This window comes from Apteryx rowi, unplaced genomic scaffold (genome assembly GCF_003343035.1).
Source record: "Apteryx rowi isolate R43461 unplaced genomic scaffold, aptRow1 scaffold_167, whole genome shotgun sequence".
In the NCBI taxonomy this organism is placed as follows: Eukaryota; Metazoa; Chordata; class Aves; order Apterygiformes; family Apterygidae; genus Apteryx; species Apteryx rowi.
Window position 1 is genome coordinate 273,982 of NW_020447941.1, and position 16,959 is coordinate 290,940.

At 49.8% G+C, this 16,959-nt stretch overlaps 1 protein-coding gene across 5 annotated transcripts in view; it reads left to right on the forward strand.

Moving 5' to 3' along the window:
• Nucleotides 1-16,959, forward strand: part of SLC24A3 (solute carrier family 24 member 3) — a 220,803-nt gene that overhangs the window by 187,134 nt on the left and 16,710 nt on the right. For 4 of the 5 annotated variants that reach the window (XM_026060212.1, XM_026060214.1, XM_026060215.1 and 1 more), the window contains 8 exons: nt 1,742-1,816; nt 7,638-7,663; nt 8,522-8,575; nt 10,088-10,233; nt 12,074-12,234; nt 12,833-13,109; nt 14,773-14,939; nt 16,753-16,867. In XM_026060212.1, the coding sequence (XP_025915997.1) occupies nt 1,742-1,816; nt 7,638-7,663; nt 8,522-8,575; nt 10,088-10,233; nt 12,074-12,234; nt 12,833-13,109; nt 14,773-14,939; nt 16,753-16,867 (1,021 nt within the window). The remainder of the gene's footprint in view (nt 1-1,741; nt 1,817-7,637; nt 7,664-8,521; nt 8,576-10,087; nt 10,234-12,073; nt 12,235-12,832; nt 13,110-14,772; nt 14,940-16,752; nt 16,868-16,959) is intronic. The other variant, XM_026060213.1, reaches the window with a different exon arrangement.

Here is a 16,959-nt window from a genome sequence, read left to right on the forward strand (position 1 = left end):
GCCATGCGTAAAATGCACTCTAGAAAGGGAGAATCAGATTTAAGGAGACCGATCAGCTGTGGGGAACTGCTGAAAAAATGGATCACGATTTAGGTGGTGGAAGATGTTACTGCCACATGACTGTCTGCATCTTCTCCAGCATTATTAGTTAAGGAGGTCAAGGAGTGACTTGGTGTTTGGGCACTTTTTGTGGCTGTGAATCCCTTTTACATACGAATTTCCATCCACTTGAGGCCCCTGTGGGCTGTACAGAGAAATGTCAGTTCTCTTAGATTCAAAGTCAGAGGAAGTCATTAAACATCTAGTCTCAACTTGTCTGTAACACAAGCTGTGCAGCTGCCTGTTACCGTCGGTAGCCCAGTAGCTTTACTTCCCTTGCAGTATGCCAGATCATGATTCGAAGACATCCAGAGATGGAGTATTCCCCCTGTTCCCTTGGTCCCAGGTGTTTGATCACTATTAGAAATGCGTGCCTCATTTCTCATACAAAGAGAAAGTTTCTAGCTTCAACTTCATTGTGGACTTCCCGGGTAAATCGTCCCTCTTAATGTATCATTAGCCACTCTGCAAACTGCTCTTCATCAGCAAACCCTTCTGCCCGTGCAGGGCTCTACCTAAATCAGTGAGTCTAGATATGGTGTTAATTTGTGAGCAATTTTTAATTCTATGCGGTTGGTTAATATAGAGATGTTACATAAATATGATATATTGAAGGTTTTATTCTTAGGCATCCAGTTTTCCTGGCGTATAGAGAGCCCTTTGAGCATCTATTGAACATTGGGCGGATGGGCGCAATCTCCTCTTACAGACCGGGCTGCTTATGCCTTCTTAGCACCTCCTGATGGTTTGCGGTGCCGAAACGTGCAACCTTACTCTGGTGTTACACCCACGGGAAATATCTTTACCTTGCTGGAACCAAAACAACGATCCCAAATGGAGAGAGAGAAAAGTGTCACACTTTGCTTTGCAGGATTAGAAATGCTCTGATAGTCTGCAAAGGGTTGGCAAGAAGGATGGAGTTTTCCAAAGTGTCCCATTATATGAGCTTCTCTGTTCACCTGATGACTGTGCTAAAGCCTGTCCTCCTCCCAGAGCTCTTGGAAAGCTCGGGTCTGGGCTCCTTGCACAGTCACAGGGTGGAAGGTACTTTCTGTAAAGCAGAAGGGAATAAAGCAGGGCTCTCGTCCTTCCCACATGCCTAACGCTGCTTTTCGCTTAAGTACCCGAGCTGTCGGCTTCTTGCCTTCAGAGGTGAGCCTGTGCAGCGCTGAGCTGCTCACACGACGCTTCTCAAAGTGTATGAAAGAAGCACGTGCTTGAGAAGAGCCGTTCTTCGTTTTCACTCGTCTTCCCTCTCCTGCTGCCTCATGACTTCCCCTAGTCAAAACGTTGAGGCCATTTCCACCCGCCATTAGCTGTTAACAAATCCCTTTGATACCCCCAAAGCCTTTGGACTCTGTAGGTGCGCTGAAGGCCAGAGGTCTGTGACTTAGCGTGGAAAGTGCTGCCCGTGACCTTATACCTTTTGCTTTTCAGATTTGGCCATCATCCTCCACCTCTCTAGCGCCTTTCCTTCAAGCAGCCTCAGAAAGCCAGTGCGCTCCCCTGCTTTGACCTCCTCATCGTGTCCTAGCCCGCCTGGGGCCAGCTTACACCCAAAATGACGGGCTTCACTCTGACACACACTGTTAACGTGGCGGTCGCACACGTCCTGACTTGCTTTCTTTGCCTGTTTCCCCAGGTCGTTGCACTGTCGTCATGGAGTCTCTTGAGAGATTCAATCTACTATACACTGTCCGTTGTTGCACTCATTGTGGTAAGTTTTTGAAGGTTACTGTGCATGTTATTCCTCCGTGGGAGCTCGTGTGTCTGCTGCAGCCGCTGAAGGGGGTCTGTTAAGAAACCGTAATCTGGTGGCTAAGGTCCTAGCTCCAGGAGACATGTGACTTTTCTGCTTAGGGAAGAACATATTTGCAATCTCCCTGGTTCTGTCAAAGAGTTTGACCCAAGGACAAGTGATGGAGGAAGGTCCTGAGAGCCTGGAGCAGTCACGGGGCAGGGACGGGGTACAGAGCGAAACCCCATGCAACGGCCCCGCTTCCAGCTCCGACGTGGACATGTGGTTCTGTCTTCTCCACGCAGCAACCCTTCCTGTTTTCTACTGGCTCTGCTTCCCAGAAAAGTCCTACCTACCAATAAGGAGGCATCATTTGTGCCCAGAGGAAAGAGATCCTCAACAATCACAAAACGTTACAGCGTGTTAGATATGTCCACACATATTTGCGTGCACAGGTCTTATTCAGTGCACACCATCAGCAAATCATCTAATGAAGGTTACAGTTTCGGTAATTCTCAGTGCTGCTCTTAATCCAGCTTTCAGCAAGCTCCATAAGTACTCTGAATCTCTCAAAATCAGGTCATACAGTGAAGAAATGTTAGTACGAGTGCTTAAGACACTGCCATCAGCTTAGCATGACCTTCGCAACCAATACAAAACAAAGTCAGGAAATGCAAAAACTGAATTTTCTGATAGCAGGTACTGCTTTGCATGATTTTTTTCCTTGGACATGAAGACCCTAGATTCCCCAGAAGAAGAAGAGTGATTTTGTGGGGTTAACTTTCGTTTGTAAGCAAGAAGAAGGGAACTTTATAGTCAGAAGATGAACACTTGCATTTCTAAAGTTGGTGCTATTTTTATTCGTCGCAATTTCAACACTGTGTTTTGTTTTGCCTTCACTCTGCAAGTGCCTGTATGCCACGTGCATATTCTGTAGGTACAGATGCCTATCTCTGAAATCTCCGAGGGTTTGCCTCAACTTGTTTGTACTTTTATTTCCCACCTTGCAAGGTCAGCCTTTTAGCATCTTATGAAAAATAACTTGTCTTCATTCTAATTCATGCATCGATGCTGCTGCTAGAATAAAAGCTACATAATTATTAGCAAAGAGCTGCGAACCAAAAAATTCTTTTTTTGTTTTGACAGCTCGACAGTAACATCATACCAAAAAGTGTGTTCCTAAGCAATAAACTCAGCCACTCCTACTAACTGTAATAAATTGCACTGTATGAGCATAAAGACACGTATTCAAACTAGCAGTCATTCTCTTAGTTTACTCCAAGGGAAGCACAGATATGGGCAGCTGCCTGGCATTTAACCTCTTGTTTTCTGGATTGGGTGTTTCATTTATTGCCTGGTGGCAGACAAATTAAGGATCGTTTGTTGACCTTGTCATTGGTTTTTCAATTCTTCAAGCAAGGCAGCATTTTTCATGGCCAGTTCATCCTTGTGTAGTCAGCTGCTTTGGTATGCTGAGAGTCGTTCTCATCTTCTTTTGTCCAATGCATCCCTGAAATTCCTAGTTACATACCGTGTGTAACTCCAATTCATAGCGCTCATTGAATCGACATCTCCGTTATCCTAAAGAAACCTCTGCTCTCCTGTACTTTATTTCTGTGTAAGCTCTTCTTTGTGGTTACAGAACTGCAGCAGGCCTTTTCCTTTGGGACTGCAGCCCATAATACCAGGATACTGTTATTTTTTTGGCTTAGCTTCTCTCCAGATCTGCGCCCACTCTTCTGCTGATCTTACCACCAGTGAGGTTCAGGGTCCGAAATGCCGCCGGGGAAGGACTGCACGACTCTAGGCGTTAGCCACGGCTTGGAGGTGTTACCAGAGCTCTTGTTCTGCTGTTACAGCATTAAATGGCTAACTGTGGTGTGGGAGATGTGGCATGACCTTACTGCTGTTCAGTGTTACTCCACAGAAATCATTGCAAACATCTTTTAAACGTCCGTAAAGAGAAACAGCCAGACAGGAGGAAGGGAAAGTGGATGAAATGGTGCAGGGTTCAGCTCCAGGGTGGTGTACTAACCCTTTTGAATGCAACGGAGATCCCCTGTTAATCACAGATGAGGATTTCCCCTTTCGGAGTCTAAACGCTGCTTCAGTTTAGGAAATTTCTCCCCTCCCCGTCAGTCATCGAGGGACCTGTGGCTTCACAGCGACTCAGATGCTTCGTGTCCTTTCAGGGCAGAATCAAGTTGAGGTGGTAGCACATTATTATTCAAATACTGGCTTTTTGGCACCCAGTGTCTCCATTTGGACAACCCCCCATGGTCCATGCAGAAGGCAGCACGATTCGCGCATGGTCTCCCCAGGGCTGCCAGCCCTCCAAAATAGCACTCAGGGGACGGCGAGGGAAACGGTCTGGTTTGTCCGCTCTGTGGAAGTGAGTGAGAGGAAAGTGGCCCTTCAGCTGGGACAGGAATAAGCTGTATCGTTAAGAGCTGGCATGAGCTGCAGCAGGACTTGGCTTTCTGTTTTGTTGCTTTGGTGTCAGATTTTGACGTGTGCAGAGACCTTTAAGTCACATACTATCGATTCTTTCAGCGAAAATCTGAAGAGAGAAAACCACAGAAGACCTAACATCCTCCTGGGAATAAAAAGCAAGTGCCAGAAGCCAGGTGGCTGCAGAAAGGCCAGGACTTCCCTGTCCCACACCCCTTCTCCCAGGGCACGGCTCCCTTCCAGGGCAGTCTCCCTCTTGCAGATACAATATAAGTCAGCAAGGATTTCTCTGAGAGGAGTCCAGAATACTCTCCGCACATGAAGGAGATGCTTAGGAGATGGGGACCGAGACTGTGCACGTCTCGGCTGATATCAGCTGCACATCCCTGACAAACAGCTCTAGAGACACCGTCCACTTCTGTGGCTGCTCTGTGATCCGAAGGGAAGCACTTGCTCTCTTGCTTTCAGAAGATGTTCGGTGAGGCTGGAATGGCTGGTTATTTCACATTGCCACAAAAGATAGCTTGTTTAATGAAAGATAAGAGGGAGCTTGACCAATTATAGGTGTAGGCTCATCAGCCGTATAAACTTCTTTGTTCTTATCCTATCAGCCATCAAAGACTCCTTTAGCCATTTTCCTGGGAGATATGAAGAGCTTCTTGATCATTACATGAAAAAAAAAAAACCCACAAATTGTCCTGCGTTAGACCTAAAAAGCCCCACGTCGCAATTGTTACACTGGCATATAGGTGTATTAAGCAATATCTAGGCACACGCAGGACCCAGCTGAGCAGGACAGTTGAAAACAAGGTCTAGTCCATTCTTGTTCAGCAAAATCCATAAATACATAGATATATTCTTTGCATCAAGTTTGTCAGACTTCTGTAGGTCTTCAATTTTAGGAGCTTGAACACTTTACTGTATAGGAATAATTTTCAAGGTCAAGGCATTGAGACTTGCCTGCAGTCAAAATATGATCCTCTGCCTTGAAGGGTGGTGTTACTTGCAGAAGGTTCCTCGCCTGTTATTTTAAACAGCAGATTGTGGTGCACCAGGATGAGTTGCACGCCACTGGTGTCTTGCCTACTCATAAATATGCCTGTGAGGAAATACACTCCTTCCAATGTTGAGTATTTTAAGGTTATGGATTCAGCAACTTCAAAAAACCTTGATATTCTGCTGTGTAAATCAATGTGGCTTTGTCTCCTTCCATTTGCACTAGCAAAGGAATTGCAGTGCTGTCACAGTAAATAGCAGAGCAGTAAACTCACCTGTTTGGTGCTCCAGGCGAGGTGATAAGAATGAGTGAACCCTGAATCACACAGATTATAAGCAGATAAACTCCGCTTATCACATTTACCTCACCTTGATTTGGCCTTATAATTTTTTTGCCCTTAAAATAATATCACAAAGCTGCCTTGTCATCCGTTAAAGCTTGTCAAAACTGTTATTTCTTATTACCCTTGAAAGGAAAAAATCCTGGTGTTTCTTACCTTGGAGGGACATGGTCAAAGTCATTAGTGAAGAAAATGGGATTGGTGCTATTTCTAATCACAAAGGTCACTGCACATGTTTTCGTGTCCTATCACGCCAACCCATTGTAGCCCAAAATAGCCATTGTCAGATGAAATCATGGTGAGTGGGAGCCGTAACTTATAACATGCATAATGTTCTGCAGTCGTGTTTTCTACCTGTAACAGATATAACCACAGTTTGGTGCTTGCTACCAAACAGGAGTTGCTATTTACAGGCTGTATAGCTTAAGGGAAGTATTTCGTTGTGCTTTCAGAAGGTCATTTCCTTTCCCTTGGTTTTCTCTGGAGCTGCTTCCATGGAGGTGCTTTCCTAATGCAAATACGGCGTTTACATCTCTTCATGCAGCACCAAGCTCAAAGCACATGCAGATGCTTTAGAAGGACTAAACGGAAAGTAACCTCCTCATAAAAGTTGAAAGCTGGGCAGTGGCTTTCCAGGCTGTGAAGCTGTAGGGTTGCTGTGTGTGCGATCCTAGCGCAGACCCCTCAGAGAGGCACAGCTTGGCCRTGATGAAGTGTTGGCCCCCATCTAGCTACCGCTCGGCCATGATGAACTGTCGGTCCCCATCTGCAGCTTGGCCACGATGAAGCATTGGCCCCCATCTGCAGCTCGGCTCTGATGCAGCATTGGCCCCCATCTACAGCTGGGCCACAATGAACTGTTGGCCCCCATCTAGCTACTGCTTGGCCACAATGAACTGTTGGACCCCATTTGCAGCTCTGCCACAGTGAAGCATTGGCCCCCATCTGCAGCTTGGCCACGATGAAGCGTTGGCCCCTATCTGCAGCTTGGCCACGATGAAGCATTGGCCCCCATCTGCAGCTCGGCCATGGTGAAGCGGTTGGCCCCCATCTGCAGCTTGGCCGTGATGAAGTGTTGGCCCCCATCTGCAGCTCGGCCATGGTGAAGCGTTGGCCCCCATCTGCAGCTCGGCCATAGTGAAGCATTGGCCCCCATCTACAGCTTGGCCACAATGTTGGCCCCCATGTACAGCTTGGCCACGATGAAGCGTTGGCCCTCTTCTCTTCCAGGGGACGCGCTGGTCACAGCTCGGCATCCAGTTTCCCAGCTGCGTGCTGGGGGAGCCTCATTCGCAGCTGTCCCGTAGCCCAAAAGCGGCGGTTCGGTGCTCGGGGAAGGGACATGGCCGTGCTGCTCGTGGGCTGAGGCCAAGGGGCAGCAGGGCCAGCTCTCCAGCCGTCGGGCCGACGCGCCGCGGCAAAGTCCCGCGGCACGGGCTGAGAGCCGTGCTGAGATGAGTGCCCCGCTCTGCAAGGGATGCCCGGGCGCAGCAGCCCTCTCGACCCTGGCGCTCCGCTCTGCTCCCAGCATCCGCTGCCAGTGGCCGAGAACATGGGAAGCACCCAGCTGTGAAACAGGACAGCCATCTACCGGCCACCGGCAAGAGTTGGCCTSCAGTGCTCCTCCTCAAACGCTGAAAACCAAGTGCAGACCGCTTCCATCGCCCGGCAGTACTTTTTCCCGGGCACGCAACATCTCACGCGTGCCGGAGCAGGGCACGTTCCTCACCAGGGAGCCTTGCCCGGCGTTATTACGGCAGCGTAAACGCTGGGCTCCAGAGGGGCGGAAACGGCGGTAGCAGCGGGTGTATTCGGCTGGGGTGGTGTCGCCCGGGGCCCTCGCGCGGGTGGTTTGGAGGGGGGACAGCCCGCGAGCTGGCCGGGGCCCCGGGCTGGATGGGAGGGCAAGGCAGGAGGGTGGCTGCTCCGTGCCCCGCTCGGCTCGGCGGCTCTTCCACYCCACCACCGTGCTTCGTTTCTAACGTGCCTCTTTTTAAACCTTGCCTCCGCAGTTTATTTATGACGAAAAGGTTTCTTGGTGAGTATATCCGGCGGTGAGTGCCTTTTCTTGGCGTTTTGTTCTGATCGTGACACAAGAGCTGCAAAAAACTGGGTGGAGGGGGAGAAAGCTAAAGAGAGAGYGACCACTACACATATAAATATATATATACACAAATATCTTATACATTTGCAAACGTCCCTACATATACCACAGTTGCTATGGCAGGCTAGGAAGGCTCCAAAGACTTTTAAAAATGAACGTGCTTTCCACTGTTTTGCTTTCGTCCTTTGTTTTGAGGGCATCTCCGGGCTCGGAGAGTGCCGGGTGGTAGCTTTGATTTCGCTCACAGCCAGGATTATTTGGATTGCAAGCACTAGGGGGAGTCAGGCTTTTTGCGGTGCATGTTTTCTTAAACTTGTTCTCGCTGGGGGATTGCTGTTTAATTTCACGGAAGGATTTCTAAAGCACCGAGTTTTGCAATGGCTTGTTTTTCTTTGGTTTTGGTCTTAAATAAAATCGCACCGAGGCCCAATTGAGCTTGACCGTGCCCTTCTACTAAGACGCATCGACGAGGAAGCTGGGTGCCGAAGTGCCAGAAGCGGGGGATGAGATATGGGCAGGGTTCGTGCAGCATCTCAGAGAAAAGCCGTCTTAGAAAGGCAACGAGCCAAGCGTCTTAGCGCGCCGCAGCCTCCGAACGGGGGATTTCCGCAGCGCTTGCCACGGCCAACCGTTTCTTCACCCGTGCCCTCTCCCGGAGACGCGTTAGGGCAGGCAGAGAGGGTCGAGCCCGCCCGCGAGGTTGCGGCACGCCGGGAGCGGGGAAGGGCTGGATTCGGGCAGCGACGTCTCTGCGTCCCCCCCCCCTCTGACTTGTGTCGCTTTGGCTTGCAGGTGGGAGTCCTTAGTCTTAGTGCTGATGTACGCCATCTACATCGTCATCATGAAGTAAGTGTGCTGCGTCCAGGCGGCGAAGATCCCTGCTCCGATGCCTTTCCGGGGCCCGCAGCGGTGGCCCGGGAGATCTGCAGGCTGGAGGCYGGGTTCCCGTCCCACCGCCAGGTCKCCCCTGGCCCRTTTGCGCGTTTAGGTGTCATTTCTCCTGGCGGGCGAGGTGGGACGGGGCCCTTGGTCTCCACTGCAYGCATCCAAGGATGGGACATCTAACGGTGGAGACGGCTTGCCAGCTCTTACCCCAGGAGACCTGACCTGGGCTCATGCGATATGTCCGCAGCAGAGCGGAGAACCGAGCCTGTCTCCAAGTCCCACCAAAGCAGCCACCTTCTGACCTGGCCACTGGTCTTCCCTCGGTCTCCTTAGCATCCCTACGGAGAAATAAAAGCACGGGAGATCTGCTTCTCCAAACCCCGCGGCAATTCGCTGCTCCTCGCTTCGAGACCCGCGGCGAAACCGCAGCACWGCCCGCGCTGATTTTCTGGGCGTCAGTAGGGGAAACGTGTCCRACCGGTGCGACTCCTTCCGCGCGAGCTCGTGCCGGTGAAACAGCCCCTTCTGCCGTTTGCCCCCGCTCCTCCTGCCTTGTTTTTAGAAGCCGGCGGAAAGGAAACCCGGATGTAAACGGGAACATTAAACAAAACCCGCCAGCTGCCAAGCGCACCAGTGGGTCTTGTCTCAACAAGTGCGATTGGAGCCTTGTTGTGCAACGAGGAGCAGGGTAAATATTATGAGAGCAGTTCTCGGAGAGAGCGGCGAAGCAGGCCGGTTTGCAGGGAACGCGAGTCAGAACGCGTCCGACTTCTGGCGACCGGCAGCTTTTCCCTTGCCCGTGGAGCGCAGCTTCACCCCGGTTGCGACGTTTAAATCCGGGAGGGATTTTTTTTGGCGGAGCGCGATGCTGGGGTTCGCCCGGCTGTCGCGGGGCTGTTCGGAGGCAGCTGGGGAGGTGGTCGGCATGGYTAGGCGCTCGGAGCGAGCCGCCCTGGCTCACCCTGGTGAGATCCTCAGCTCACGTTTGGGGTCCGACACCCTGGCTCACTCAGAATGAAATAAGAACCGAAGGTTTGGGGGTTTTTTTTGTTTGTTTTTTCAGAGTAAAGACAGAACTTAGCATATGGTCTTGTGGTTCTCTGGTACGGCTTCAGAGGCAAAACGACACATGTGCTCGGCTATCGTTAGGGGATGAAGAATAAATTTGGACAATGACAAGTTAATCGTTATATTTGCAGCAAAGAGCACTAATTACATATAAATGCAGAACCACACGTGCCGTTAAGGTTTCGTTTCTCATACGCTCCGTAGCCTTCTGGGCACGGCAAGATTGCTTTGTACGTAACGTAGCTAGGGCTGCTGCCTGCTCTAGCTAGGTTTCCTTAAAACCCGAGGGCTTTCCTTCCCTCGCGTAGCTGGGTCACGCAGGATCGAACTCCAGGAAAGGGGGAGCGTCAGGAAAGCCACCTGGAAGGAGCAAAGGCGCACCTGCGGTTTGTTTTGTTTGCCTAGGTACAACTCGACCATACATCACTGCTTCGAGAGGAAGACAAAAAGCGCCGCGAATATGGTGAACGGGTTGGCCAATAACACAGAAATGGATGATAACAGCAACTGCGACGCCACGGTGGTATTGCTAAAGAAAGGTAACTGTTCCAGTAAGTCACCCTACTTGCTTGCCTCATTCCGAGTGTTGTTCGAGCTTGTCCGTTGGTCACGCGGTGGTGTCTTATCAGCAATGCAATGGGAAGAGCGATGGCGCTTTTGCAAGCCGYGGCGGTGGGCGCCGGCAGCCCGACGCCGGGGTGACGGCCGTCCCTTTCTTGCCGGCGGGGCAGCTCCGGGATTTAATGCATTTCCAGAGCGACGTAAACTGGACGGGGGGGGGAAAAGCTCTACGTAAGCCAGGGTACGCGTCCCCAGGAGGGAGGGAGGGGACTCTGCGCTCGTGCAGGCGGTGTGCTTGCACTTCGCACGCTGCCTTGCACGTGCCTCGCTTTCCCACGTACGCGGTCTCTAAGCGGATGGTTTCGCTTTGGCCGAAATCCTCTCCCGTTTGATTTGAATCACGATCACATGCATAAGCGGTTACGTTGCCTCGGCGTAAAGAAATCGCCCGCTGCGTAGCTCAGCTGCAGCGGCTGCCTGCGTGCATTTGCAAACACACATGAAACTACGTGCGCCGATCCTCAGCAATAACAGCCCCTTCCCCCCCCCAAAAAAAAAAAAGTCACTGGTTTAACTCAACATGCAGCCGCGTTTTGTCTAAAGCGGTCGCAGGCTTTGGGTRCAGATGAGCCGCCGCTTTCGTTGCACCGGACTCGGAAGACTAACAAGAACAGGTCTCCCGTTTCGCCCAAACAGCGGCGAAAAGGCACGGTCCGTGTGCGGTCAGCGGCTTCATAGGAAACGCGGATGGGGCTTTTTATTGCCGTGATGGACTCACTTCGGCACGAGTGCCGCGCGTGAAACGCCAGCCTTGAAAAAAGTCACGAGGAAAAGCTCTCTGGCCATTTCCGTTGTTATGACTTGGAAAGACCCCACATATTTACCCCTACTCCGTGGAAACCTTCCCAGTCAGAAAAAATTGGTGCTAAGGCTGAGGAGATCTTCTGTAAGACTGCTGATAACGGCAGTAAATAGCAACACCGCGAAACATGGCTAGTGCTCAGTGTTGGTTTTAATAATAAGCTTATAAAAAAAGCACAGCTACGTCGGGGAAGATCTCAGGTTTCCCTGCCGCCAAGCCTCGGTTGTGGCCCATAACTTACAATCCTGCGTAGCATCCGAGCGCCGAAAAAACCCTGGGCTTGTCCCACAGGGCCGATAGACGCCGATAGTTGTGCTCACTAGTCTGAGGCTTTGACCTTATGCCTATGCCGCAGCTAGAGCACGTTTCAGCTGCCTGCCCTGTGTGTCCTTTCTCCTTTGATGCCTCCTGGCAGGTCGTTCCCAATGGACCAGCAGGCACGCTTGCCGCCAGACCTGGTGGCAGCTTCTAGCAATGGTCGGAGGGTCCAGAATACAGGAACCTCCTTTGCGTTTGCTCTGATACGTTAGAGGGACGCAGCGGTCATTGCCTCAGCCAGTTTACAGTTAGTGGTGGGTGAGGTCCATATCCTCACACAAGTGCAGATCACCGTAGTGGAATTAATGCAGCTTTGCTGCAGCACCGTTTCCTCCTTAGGGGAACAACTGTTGGTGGAAGCAATGATCCGCTTAACACAGGCCTTTGATGAAGCGCGGAGAGTAGATTTAATTTTGTAATAATGAGCATGGATGGATTTGTTTTAAAATGGTGATTTATTTTAGAAAGAAATGCCACCTAAAGGCAGAAATTAAGGACAGAGGAGGCATATTTTGAATGACGGTAGCAGAAGGAATGGTTTTTACGTGGGGCCTCTGGAACGCGCGGATTTGTCCTTCAGAGACCCACGCAGGACAGAGCAAGAGGCTGGCTGAGGAGGGCCTCAGTGTCTCCTTGTTTCTTGGCTGCAGGGAATTTCCACCGTAAAGCCTCGGTGATCATGGTGGACGAGCTGCTGTCTGCCTACCCCCACCAGCTTTCATTTTCTGAGGCTGGGCTCCGGATCATGATAACCAGCCACTTTCCTCCCAAAACCCGTCTCTCTATGGCCAGCCGCATGTTGATCAATGAGGTATGTTAAAAACCTTTCTTTTTTTAATTTCTCTCTCGCTTTCCTTCTGAATTTGTCTCTTCCTACAGCAGCGTTCAGGTTGAAATGGAACTCGGTGGCTTTTTGGGATCCCAAATGGCATTTTCCCAGGTTTTATCCTTCTGGCAAGGGCTCGACTAAATCATCCATTGATATCTGTCCCCATGGAGATTTTAGTGAAGAAAGCTCTAAGTGGCCCAAGTTATGCTACCTGCAGCTATCACTTGCAATGGGTACCCCCAGTGTCGGTCTGACGTTAACATCACTTGCATTTATTTTATAACCTGGTATTCCATTGGGTCTGCGTTTAGTCTGGCCCCTGATCTTGGAATACCCCTGTATTAACTCTACAGTTCTTGGTACTTCTTGTACAAACGTTTTATTGGTGTGAGATTTTTGTCTAGTCATCTGCAAGCCAGCATTGCGTTGTACGTGGTCAAAATCTGTCCCTTTTGCTTTTAAAACCCAGTTTTTAAAGAGCTCTGCGCGTGTCTCTCTCTCTCTCTCTCTCTCTCTCTCTTCCTCCTCATCTCTTTAAAAAAATCTGCCTTTCAGCACGAATTTGTACCTGTATTTACAGAGGCAAAGGCTGATCAACAGCAGGGCTTACACCAATGGCGAGTCAGAAGTAGCAATCAAAATACCTATCAAGCATGTTGTTGAGAATGGAACAGGTCCAAGCAACTCCACCGAGCGGGGTGTGAATGGCACACGGCGAGACGAAGACATGGCTGAGGCCGGGAATGAGACGGAGAACGAGAACGAGGATAATGAGAACAACGAAAACGATGAGGAAGAGGAAGAAGAAGATGACGATGATGACCATGAAGGGCCATATACGCCTTTTGACCTACCCAGTAAGAAGCTCCTGGGTTTGTGTTGTTCCAGAAAGCAAAACTCAGTTTGGGTATGCCAACGAGCATCACAGACATGTGTTGGGGTAGAAGTGTCTCTGCGAGAGCTCCTATCRCTCTGTACCTCGCAGTTTAGTTCCTGGTCACAGGTAAAAGACGGAAGGAACTGAGCAGAAAGCATCAGAAACCTCTCAGGACCTCTGGCCTTGGGTTCACCTCAGCCACAGGCTCKGAAGCTCCTGTGTTGGCCCCACAGTCATCCTGGGCCTCTGTTGCAGTCAGTGGGGAGAGGTGGCTACCTCCGCCAGGTGATTTCTGCCCCCAGAAACCTGGCTCACCCTTTGGAGAGGCCCATCTCTCTCCACTGACTGCAGAGGGAACGGAGGGTGGTGGGGCTATGGGAAGGTGCCTGAACRTAGCTCAGATGCATCTGGGCCTAGGCCTTATCTTCACTGGGAGATGAGGTTCACTCTTATCTCAGTGGTATTTAATACAAGGTGTGGTCCCAGTGGAGATGAAGCAGTGATGATGCTGATGTGAAGTGGCAGATTAAAGAAGGTCTTGGCCTCCTGTGTGTCACTCTGTTAATGAGGCTTCTCGCAGGGGCTTCTCGCTCCTGGAGGGCTCAAAAACAGTCAGAAYMGYTGCRTGACTTGTGAAAAARCACATGTGGCTTGGGTTGCTGAGCCCTGGGCCTGCAGCACGAAGCTGTCCTTTTCACCTCGTCCCTTCTACGCCGTCAGGACCTTAGCCTCGGGATGACTATAACATATTCCTGCTCTGCCTTTGACTCACGCTTACCAGAGCTGGCAAGATCCCGTGTGTTGCAGACAAAACAGAATACTGCAGGGACCGTTCCTGCCCATTATGGGTGGGATATTTTGGGGGGAACTTCTGTTCAGATCTCCTCATTCAAACAGCGTAGCTGTAGTTCAAGTAAGGAGAAGAACCTGACCTCTGAAGAGAGTCATTTAGATGCCTTCTGGACCATGGCGCTAGATTCATACTATGGGAAAGATTAGCGTGGACCTCTGGAGGTCTCTGATCCAAACCCCTGCTCAAAGCAGATCCAGCTAGAGCATGTTGCTCAAGCCTACATCCAGTTGAGTTTTGATTATCTCCAAGGATGGTGGTCCCACAGTCTGCCTGGGTYCCTATTCCAGTGTTTGACCACCCTTGTGGGAAAGAAAGGAAAACCCACAACTSTAGTATTTAATCAGAATTTCCCTTGTTGCAAGTTGAGTCCATCGACTCTTATAATTTCCTTGTGCACCTGCAAGAAGTGCCTGGCTCTGTCTTTTTTTTATACCCTCCYGTTAGGTGCTTGAAGACGGATCAGATCTCTTCCTGTAACTTGCTTCTTATTTGATACCTCTAAGAACTTGACCCAGGGAAGATAGCAAGTGTGGACTGACCTGTTGCTTATAAAGCTCCCTGGGATTTCCTGGGAAGGCAGCTTCCGCTCCCCCGGTGTGCTCTCTGCCCCCTCCTGCCCTCTTTGCCCTCACGCTGTGCTCTTCTGAACAAGTGTCTTGTCGTTAGCCATTTGCATAGCACTTAGGCTGAGGGGGCCCTGGCCTCTTGCTCGTTAAAATTAAAAAAATGCTAACATGCTAGACTAAAGCAGACTAGAATTATGATTTTTTCCCCCTTTTTTGTTTTGCAGCTGGCAAGACTGAAATCTTGAAGTGGCTCTTCACATGGCCGTTGAGTTTTGTCCTCTACTTCACAGTGCCCAACTGTAACAAACCCCACTTGGAAAAATGGTTCATGGTTACCTTTGCTTCTTCTACCCTCTGGATTGCAGCTTTCTCCTACATGATGGTGTGGATGGTACGTACCAGCTAAAGCAGGAACCGCAGCCTGGGAAAGGCAACAGAAATGAATTGCCAGCTCCATGAAACGCATAGAGACCCCTGCATATGTGAGCTTTTAARTGAGAAGCCTTAAGGCTGCAATCATTTCTATTAGACCTGTCAACACTGAGCGAACAAAATCTCGGCCTCCACTTGATGCGGAGTTGGGATTTCACGCGGGTTCTTTAAGCTGGGAGTAAATGCCACTTGCACCAGTTTAACACCTCTTTACCCTGCAGAGGCGGTGTAGAGAGGCCCTGGGGCTGGTACGAATCTGGCCTCAGCTGCTTTTCCTCTCCTTGGAGCGAGCAAGTTTGAGAGCCAAGGGCTGTGAATGACGCACCTCACACCCAGCACCAACATAAGCATGACGTTCAGCCAAACTGCCACCCACCTACCTAGTCAACAGGAACTTCATGTGATTCTAGCTCATTATCCTCAAGGTAGAAGGGGATAAATACAAATGAACACAAAGAAATCTAAGCATAATTGGCCGGTTCACAGGGAAGAAGAGCTTGGTGCGCTGGTGGGGTCATTAAGCCTGTAGGCTTGTTGCAGGCCTCCTTAGATGATACATGCGGGTGAGAAGTTTAAGTTGTCCTCATTGGGATTACTGTAATATTGCAGCATGGATTGCGTTTCTTTTGGGGAGGTCGAGACTCTTCAGCAGAATCAAACAGCGTTGGRGTGTTGGCATCAGGAGAGGGTCGAGGAAGGGAAGCATGGATTCGGGTCTCAGCAAGGCACCGGCCAGGCACAGAGGCAGCTCACTAAAGCTAAAATACTGGCCACTGCTTCTTCCCCCTCTGGGAAGGGGAAGCAACAGAAAATCTTCACTGCTTACACAATGCACTCCTGTACTAACGAAAGGCAAAAATGAATGCCAGGGTTTTCCCTAGGAACTAATCAAACCAGTTGCAGAAGGGGTTTTTTTTCCTTTTTTTTTTTTTTTCCAATAACCCTTGTTATYCTGAGCAGGAAATGAAAAGTCACTTGTTTTCTCCTGCTTTTCATCTGTGAGGATGAGGTGTTTCCAAGGAAAAGCTCTCCCAGCTTTCCATAGCTGAAATACCAGAGTCCGCAGGGTCACCGCGTTGCCTGCAACATATGGTTCACATTTCTTGGAGTATGCTGCAGAGAGTTCAGAATAGCAAGTATTATCCCCGATTGAGCTTTTCGCTTCACTCTGTGCAATTAAACGTGGCTAATAGGAAATCTGGCGTCATTCAACAAAGGCCTCCAAAATTTCAAAATGCAAATCCGGCCAAAGAGCGCTTAATTTATCATAGACCGCATAGCAAAGAAACAAAAGGAATTAAAGGAATCTYCTCTCTGCTAAGAGGAGGTGCTCGCAGTGTCTTGGGGATATGTCCCTGCATGTAATATGTTCATGTAATATAATTAACTTCGGGGTTATTTTAGTGTCTGTTTAGCTATTACTTGTATGTTGTAATGCCTCGAAGCATCAGCCAAGACGAGGAGCCTGTTACACCCAGTAGTTGGCCCCCTTAAAGCCTCTTTTCCAGGTTAATATCTGGAAAATTGTGGATGAAAGGTGTAAAGCAGCTTACCAAAAAGAGTACGTAGCAGGTCAGTACTATCCTCTGCCAAGTGATAAGTGTACCGAAAAAGCCTGTTATTGCTTCTCTTTAAAAAAAAGAAAAAAAAAAGAAAAAAAAAAGAAAAAAAAGGTCAGGTTGGACTGAGCGATAAATCTTGCAGCATTGGCCCAAGCTGGTCTGTGATTTTGTTTTTCGCAAACACCCTGACGTTTTAATTCCTCTCTGTAGGTTACAATCATTGGCTACACCCTGGGTATTCCAGATGTGATCATGGGCATCACCTTCTTGGCAGCTGGAACCAGCGTGCCGGACTGCATGGCCAGCCTTATCGTAGCAAGGCAAGGTAGGTTCCTCGCACAGATGGCACATTGCCGCTGAAGTGTTTTGGGGTGTCCTCTTCCTCTTTAGGCGGCACAGAGGAGCTCCGAATGCAAA